The sequence below is a fragment of the Pezoporus flaviventris genome, unplaced genomic scaffold, assembly GCF_033815535.1.
Source record: "Pezoporus flaviventris isolate CSIRO_AGI_PZ_B2104156 unplaced genomic scaffold, CSIRO_AGI_Pfla_v1 ptg000002l, whole genome shotgun sequence".
In the NCBI taxonomy this organism is placed as follows: domain Eukaryota; kingdom Metazoa; phylum Chordata; class Aves; order Psittaciformes; family Psittacidae; genus Pezoporus; species Pezoporus flaviventris.
The window spans coordinates 78840068-78848783 of NW_026892550.1; the positions used below are offsets into that span (position 1 = coordinate 78840068).

At 48.5% G+C, this 8716-nt stretch overlaps 1 protein-coding gene across 3 annotated transcripts in view; it reads right to left on the bottom strand.

Moving 5' to 3' along the window:
* PDE3A (phosphodiesterase 3A) overlaps window positions 1-7022 on the bottom strand; it is a 251151-nt gene extending 244129 nt beyond the window's left edge. For all 3 annotated transcript variants that reach the window (XM_061444572.1, XM_061444573.1, XM_061444574.1), the window contains exon 1: window positions 5860-7022. In XM_061444572.1, the coding sequence (XP_061300556.1) occupies window positions 5860-6723 (864 nt within the window). In that variant the 5' untranslated portion in view covers window positions 6724-7022. The remainder of the gene's footprint in view (window positions 1-5859) is intronic.
* Window positions 7023-8716: the final 1694 nt, after the last annotated feature.

The following is an 8716-nucleotide window of genomic DNA, read 5'->3' on the forward strand; positions in this document are numbered from 1 at the left end:
TGGAGGCGTTTATTTCTGAGCGATAGTTTAACTAACACAGAAGAGACTTTGAGGAAAGGGTTTGGTAATACGAGAAACTTTTTCAAAACCAACCAGAGATGAAAAACCACGCGCAAAGAAGGTAAAACCCGACTTCCACTTTGTTATTTGAATCTTTACATTTGTTTCCTTATCCATCAAGTGGTATGTTAAAAACTGTACATCTCCCATTAGATTGCCGAAGTAAATCACAGTGACTAGCCCAGAGCTTTAATTGCAGGAGTGTTCTTTTTATGCTCTAAGCAGTTAGGATGCAGGCAGCTCACTCCCATTTTGAGCCCTGCAGTTTGCAGGTACCAGAACCCAGCATTCATTCCACTTCCAGGCTGGGGTTAATTTTTTTTTTTATATTACTTTTTAAAGAAAAAAGCCCAAGCAATATTCCTTCAATCTGCAAAATACAGCTATGTCTCAGTCTCTTCCAAAAAAAGAGCTGGAACGTAAGCACACTAACAGTAGATTAGGTCAAATTCAGACAAATGTCACAGTTAACATCCAAAACATCATGTGTCACTGTTTTTCCCCTGCAACCCCCAACAAGCTTCTCAGAACACATTTCATACACAGGGTCACTGTTCTGGCTGTTTATTTAATTAACATGACAACCCAGCATACACAGGATTTCTTTCAGTTCCCCGGCTTTGCATTTTCACACTTCAGGCAGAAAGAGCAGAAAGTCACTACTGTAGTTTACTCTTTTTTTGCCAATATGCCATAATGTTCATTTCTTAATTTAACCAATTGACAAAAATAGATTCTAAACCAATCGCCTCAGCAGCAATTTTTACATTTTTGTGAGGCTGAAAGAAAAAAAGGAAGAAAAAAAAATCTAAGTAGAGCGGGTTTGCATAAATGAAGCCATGCAAAAGAAAATAAAGTATTACGTCTGGAATCCCTGGGTGATTTTTCCTGGAGCCTTACTTAAATATTTTACACAGTTGTGTTTCAGCAAGTCACCAGATGACATAACTCCTCCGTATTGCTTGGTTTCTAGTGACCTAAATGGTAATGCCAGTAAATCTTATCAGAGCAATTACAGCTCAATAAAGCTTATTAGCAAAAGGAGGTATATGGCATATAAAGCCACGTGTCTAATAGAAGACATAATTTTGACATACATGAAGTAAAATATCTAGATTTAATCTGCCTTCTCCTCGCCAGAATTTGAAATCTCTGTATGCCACGCTCTGATCTCTCCTGTTTTCAGGCCAGAAGATAGGATACGTAGCATTAAAAACTGGTTATAATGTAAGGGTGCATCTGTCATTTCTTTAAGGCAGAACGATAAAGAATCAGGAAAGGGAGGGAAGCAACGTATTCCTGGCAGTTACAAAGTTCTCACTGTCAAACAATGAGAAGAATAGATAAAGCCTTAATTTTCCCTTGGAAAAAAAAAAAAACAAACAAAAAAAAACCCCTAACACCAAGCCCAACAACAAATACATTTCTTTTTCTCTTCCATTTCTTAGATCTTATCACTAAAGAGATATCTTTGACCATGTGAACTGTTACAGTATTGTCTTCTCAACTCTGCAGACAGCCAGCGATAACGACAGTCCTGGCTCACAACTTTCCCAGGCTACAGACTGGGAACAGGCAGAGTCACCATCCAGAAAACCACAAAAAAATGGTCAAATTGAGCAAAAAACCTGCTGCTGCTGCTGGAGGAAGTCAGAGGAGTCTGGCACCAGTTACTTATCTGGAAAAGTAACTTTTCTAAAGCAGAAACAGGCAGGGAAAGATGCAGCAGCACAAAACAGCTACCAAGCCTCAAACCAATGAAGTGGTTAAGTGACAGACCCTCAGATGTCCCTCAGTGAGGCAAACAGCTTTCTGCTTCTCCAACCACTCAGAAGGGGAGAAGAGCAGAGAAAGAAGAAAGGAAAATGTGTAGAAAATGTCTCTGCCCCTGGAGCCACAGGACGCAGACACGGGTTTGTTCATGGAGCTGCTGGCCTGGGGCTGGAGACATCAGAGCTGCAGGAGAAATGCCTCAATCCTGGTGCTACCCCTGCATGGATCGGGGCTTTTTAGCAGGGCAAGACTCAGCACCTCACCACTGCCTTCTCAAATGAGCTTTTTGTCACCCACTGGGTGGGGTGGGGACTAGGAAGTACTTTAAACCCTGATGGATGCTATACCTGTGACAGACTTTAGACTAAGGAAAAAGATCTGAAAAGTCAAAGTAGATTGAACTGCTTGCAGCAGCTGCTCTAGTTCAGTTAACATACACTTGTAATAAATCCAAGTTAGCTGCAAGCTTCCCATTCCCCCCCAAAAAAAACAAACAAGCAAGGCTTTACAGCAAAACTGGGAGCCTTTGGCATGGTTTAGAATTGTCCAGCTATTACACCCTGTGGAGTATTTTACCCACCAAGGCAAAATCATCCCTTTGGACTGTTGCTTGTTAGGATTAACACAGACAGATCAGAGATCCAGGCTCCAGAACACACAAGCCATACAATATTTTAATGGGAAACACCGCAGAGCACATTTCTGCCCTGCCCTCCCAACATCCTCTCCACACTTTTAGGGAAAACTATTATGTTTGCAAAAACATGATGAAGAAACTCCAAAAGCCATTATGCTGGCAGTACTTGTGCATTTCTCAAAGGAAAAAAAAAAAAACAAACAAAAAACAAACAAAAAAATTTGTTCATTCATTCACTGTCTTATCCATCCATTCACAATTTCTCTCTGCAGCCTCTTTCAAATCTGGGTGAGCAAGCCCTCGAGGAGCTGAGCATCCTCAGCCAGCATTGATGAAATCACGGGGAGACAACACTCAGCTGGGAGCAGGAGGAGGCTGTTGCAAAGCACACATTTCTCAAAGACATCTACACACACAACAAAGTTGAAAAAGAGAGAGAACAGATACAAAAATCAACTACAGAAAAATAGAATTAAATAAAAACCTACTTAAGAACACTTTTAGCAACAAAAGCAGATTAAATCTTGGTGTGTTTTTAATTTGGATGGTGGCTTTTTTAATGAAACATGTTTACTTTTTAAATTATTTTGGAACTGATAAGCAACTAAGATTAGACATTTCTACAGAAGGAGTAATTCATGCCATAAACATTTCCAGCTACTCCTACCAGCAGCTTAAACAGAAATATACTTTCAATTTTAGATATGTTAATACCTTTATCCATCATGTTAGTTTGCAAATCCTGGTACTGTCCCTTATAGTACAAGGCCACATAGATTCAATTCTGTATTCTAGCAGGGAAAAATTCAGATTATAATTGAGATGTGTGTGACTAAATAAATTCAGAAATTCTGACTTCTGTAGATTCTCATATCAATACAAACAGTCAAATGAGGGAAACGTATTCTGGAAAAAGAAAAGCTTGATGAAATGGTCAGCAATAGGAAAGATTACACAGCAGGCAATGGGAAACAAAAACTTCACCTACTGTTACTCACCAAAAGAAAACGCGTATTTCAAAGCAATAAAGTAGCCAGATATATTAACAAGCTATCTTTCATATCAGAAACATTCAGAGCATGTTTTCTTAGAAAAAACGTGGGGAGGGAAGGCCTAGTTTTGTTTATAAAGCCCTCATCTCTATTTTTAACATGTTATATTTAAAAACTGTCCAAAAGAGAAACATTTACCTATGGTTTCTTTAAGTCTATGGGGAGCCGATTTTTGCTATAAACAAAAACTTTGCTCTAGGAGAGTCCTACTTCTCTCAGCGTTTCTTCAGGGTCCTTACAGAGCTTTGTTTCAGCTTTTCCATTTTTCTCTCAAACATTTGTTTTAGAGGACAGCTTTTAGGGAGGAAAGGTCACATACACAGAGACACATTGTGCTAAAAAAAAAATAAAGACAAAAAGTCTCCCCAAACTCGAAAGTAGTCATCCATTTCTAATCACACAGTGATGCAAGCAATACCAGACCTTGATATTGATTAATAGTGAGTGAGAACAAAAGAAAGAGAAATTTGCCAAAATCCTGCAGCGGGTAAGCTGAACTGTCACCAGCTCCCTCCAAGCAGCTTGGAAATAGGAATCGCTCGGGGCAAAGCTGACCACCCTCCCCAAGTCATGTACCACTGGGGGGGCGGAATCTACCTTGTTATCCATCACCAGTTTAACACTCTTGTAATCATCATGCAGATGATCTGAATCCCCTCCAAAAGAAAAGGACATGTTCACAAACCAGTGAGCCCTGTCTCTGAATGATTACATTTAGAGATGTTAATTAAAAAGCTGCTTTTATTTGAAGTGTGAGAGTGAGTGGAAATACGCTTAACACCTTACAAATGATTATTATAAGAACTCACCAGCAATACCTAGTGTCATCAATGAAGTATAAACAATTTTAATATCTTGCCTTAGATACTGTATTTACAAATTATCCTTACACCCTTTTCTCTGCTCCTATTAAAGTCAGAACTGGGTCAGCTTTCTACTTTTTTACACTGTATTTGCCTGGACACTGTGGTAAATATTTGTTTTACCTAAACAAAAATGTTAAATAAATAAGTACAGTTATTTTAAAATAAGCCTCAAGTATAGAAGGTTGTCAGGCCCTTTTCTAGAAAATGTCACAACCAACCACAAAGGGATGTAATCAAACCATTTCCAGAAACAAACTAGCCTCCCACACCATATGGTTAGATGCCATCACTTTGAAAATACTTAGCTGCTTATCCAGCAAGCAACCTGAAAGAAAACCTTTGGTGTATGGCAACACTCTTCAGCTGACCACAGTGCACAGAGTAATTTTCAATACTAATTGAAAAAGAAAGCTTAACACCATTTGCCATTTATTTTCCCCCAGGTTTCCTTTTCCACTGCTCAGCAAGGGTTGCGCTGACTTTCAGTATGCTCAGTTACACTCAACCCACCAAACGGTTCTTCTGTGTGGCAATCTTAAACCTCAATTAAAACACAAGAAAAAGCTTTGAGTGCAGAACTGAGCTGACCTCGTCGTGTCCATGGCAGGACTCTACACAGACACAGCTGTGGAGTTGAGATAATAGTGTGTGTTTCTTTCTTTTTCCTTTTTATTTTGAGGTATGCATTTAAGAGAATGCATTGCTGCTAACAGAGTAAGTTCTCACTGATCCATTCAAATCACTAACTCTTAAAGGAAACAAAGCTGAAAGAAATAGCACGTGCCTCGTACCAGTTACCACAACCGCAGCAGAGCGGGACCTGTTATTGATCACAGGTGCAGGGAACAGCCCCAGGGAGGCAAAGTGCAAAGATGAGACCAGTGCTGTGCGGGACAGCCTCGGATGACATGCCATCACCCTGAGAAGGAACCTCTTCCACCGAGGACAGGCTGCTCAGCTCACACACACACATCCCCCTTTAAAGCTTAAGGAAAGTTTAACAGGGCTAAGCTAAGAAAATAAAGGTTTGGAAAAGCAAGGTTCGTAAGTGAAGCTGGAACACCTGAGGGCTGTGCCGAGGCCAGGCTCCCACCATCTCCGAGCGTGCAGAGGGTACCATCTGCCTCAACCCTCTGCCAGGCTTAAGAGAAGCAAGCGCCGGTGATGGCTGCAAAAGACAAGAAAACCCCGAGCTCCTTTCCCCATCGCCCGCAGTCGGGGCGAGTCAGGCTGGGGCCCGAGAGCCCCGCTCCCCCCATGACCCTAGCCCCGGCCCGGCCCGGCCCGGCCTGGGGCGGCAGCCCGGGGCTCTCCACGCAGAGGGGCATCGCGTAGAGCCCGCACCGTGCTCGGCCCTTCCAGCGGGGAGCGGCCGGAGAATAGAGCTCCACGCGCCGCCGCCGGGACCCCTCCAGCCACCCCGCCTCCAGCAAAGTTTGAACCTGTCGCGTCCCCCCGGCTCCTGCCCTACCTGCTCCCGGGGGATGCAGGGCAGCGATGTCCGCCGGTGGGTCTTGCTGCTGCCGCCGCCGCCCGACATCTCGGGGGAGATCATGGAACTGGACCGCCGCCTCCTCCTGAGCACAGGGGCTTCGTCCGCGACCGGGGGGGCGGCGGGAGGCTCCGCCAGCGGGGCAGCCCGTCGCGGGGGCCAGAGCCGGTCAGCGTAGCCGGCTAGGAGGATGCCCAGCAGCCCCAGCAGGTAGGCAAGGTAGGGCCGCCAGGACGCCGGGACCCTCTCCAAGGCGACGAGGGACGTGGTCCTGGCCACGCTAGTCACGGCGAGCATGAGGACGCCCTGCCTCAGCTTCAGCACCAGCCATGTCACAGCGGCCAGGCAGCTCAGCACCACCCCCGTGGCGGCGAGGGAGAGCAAGTGATCCTCCCCCGCCGCCAGCGCCGTCTGCGCCACCGCTTCCCCCCCACAGCAGGCGACCAGCAGCAGCGCCGCCGTCCGCGCCCTCACGCCGCCCCGCACTAGGTACCGGCCCGCGCCGAAGAAGGCGCCGGCCAGGCCCAGGGGCACGGCGCCGGGGGGCACCCAGCCCCAGCCCCGCGGCCCCGCGCCGCCCTCCGCCGCCAGCTCCCGGCCGCGCTCTCCCCGCACCAGCCTCACCACCAGGGCCAGCAGCACGGCGAGGGAGCCGGCGCACAGCGCCGAGGAAAGTTTCCGGCGGCGCCAGGTCTCCCTTGGCGGCGGCGGCGACAGCGCAAACCCAGCGGCCGCCCCCCCCCACTCCACCGCCCCGCCGCCGCCCCGCGGGGTGCCGGCCTGCCGCCCCGTTGGCGAGCAGCGCCCGCTGCAGCCCGACCTGCGCGCCTCGTCGCCGGCCATGGCCCCGACGGGCCTCCCGCGCACCCCCGGCAGGGCGGGCGCCCGCCTCGGCGCTTACTGCCAGGCGGGCAGGGGCCCGGAGAGACCCCCTGGACGGCGGTCAGCGTCGGGAGGGCGGGGGGGCTGCTGGCCGGGGGCACTCCCCGCCGCAGCACCGGCATTTCCTGCGGAGCTCGCCCCCGGCTCGCCTTCTCCCCAGAGCCCAGCGCAGCGCATGAAAGGCTGGGGGAGCGCGTCGCCTCCTCCGCGACCACGCTGGGCTCAGCTGGGGTGTCTGTACGTTAATCGCTATGTTCTTAAAGTACAGAGAAATTCTACACAGTGTAAGAAAGGGGGACTGGGAGAAAGGTAGCTGTACTACCTCGGAAGTGCTGCTTAATTTCTAGGCCATCATTTCCCTGACCGGCGCTCTCGGCAGAGCCGGGGGAGGAGGTAGCGGCGCTGACCGCCGGAGGGTCTCTGCTTCCCGCGGTTGTCCCGTTCGCCCCCCGTGGACGCAGGGAAGGAGCCTCTCGGTCGTTACGGACCACAGGGATGAAGGAATGATTTCCCCCCAAAAATACCCCAGGAAAATAGATCTCTAATAAAAAGCGAGCGCAGCCGAGGGCAGAAGTTGCGAAGTCCTGCCGGGAGGGCGAGAGAGAGATCCGCGGGAGGGACTTGGAGGGAGGCTGCTTAGGAAAAGGGGAAGAGCAAAAGAGGAAGAGGGAGAAGGAAAGCGCTTCCCTCCTGAACACTCCTGGGACAGTCTTTGAGTTTTGCACGGGAAAATCGGGTGATGAGAGCTCCCCCCAGCCGGGAGAGGAGGCTGCCGAAAGCCCAGAAGCAAACCCAAACACTGACAGAGCAACAACCCGAAAAAGAGCAGGGGGGAGGGGGGAGGTTGGGGGGGGGGGGGGGGGGGAGTGTTTGAGGCAACGAGGAAGCGAGGGGCTGCCACTTCCAAACAGCCGGACCGGCTCTTAGGAAAGTTTTGCACCGGCGGAGGAGGGTCCGCAGCAGAAGGGCTGCCCCGTCCGTCCCGCAAGACCCGGCGGTGTCACCCGGGCGGCGGAGCTCCCTGCCACCGGGCGCTGGAGGCCGAGGCATAAATCCGGCTGTCAGGGAGGGGGCAATTATGAGGTCGTAAAAAAGTCAAAAAGATGGATGCTTGGGAATGATTATTACTATTTCTGATGTTTTAAGGGGAAGCCCGAACTGGAATCCCGAAGCCACGGGCTACGGTCCTGTGAAGCATTACGGATTTGTAGGCGGTGGCTCCATCCAAACCCCCAAAACTGTTTCCTTCCTCTAAACCTGCCTCGCCTTCTCGCCAGAGGGAAGACTCCTCTGCCGGGGAGCTGCCCTGTGCAGCGGGAAGCCCCCGGCCTCTGGGCTGCTGAAAAGTGCTCTTTGCATGAGTGGAATCAGGTGCAGACTAAAAAAGCCCATATGCAAGCCCAGGGCCTTATTTTTAAACCCCCAAATCCCACCGAAGGGCATGGAATAATACATTTATCACATAATAATACAAACCACAGAAAAATACGATCACCAGCTGTGAAGTTACAGAGCATTAAGAGTCAGGTAGCAGACAGATTAGAAATCAGAATTTCCCAGCCTTCTCTCCCTCTGCCCTTGCACACCCACAAATCACTAATTTGAGACAGATTTATAGCGTTTATGTATTTATTGGTGTAGCTGTCTGGATATTATGCCTGTCATCCAGATCTGAGTATCTGAAATGGTAGCATTAGTGAAGTATTTTGGGGGTTTTTACTAGAAACGGGTCATAAAAACTGAATATGTTCTTCAATAATAGTTTTCCAGGCTATTATGGAATATGGATTTATTAGTCATTTTTATGTTTGAAGCTTGGTTTGAAAACAACCTAGATATTGTTCGCAGTTTGGCTCTCAGGAATGGAAAGCCTTTGGGGTTTTTTAAAGGTTAAGGGTCCAGATTAAGAACAGCTGGAAAGGTTTACAGTTTGTTCTGGTGAGACAGCAATCAG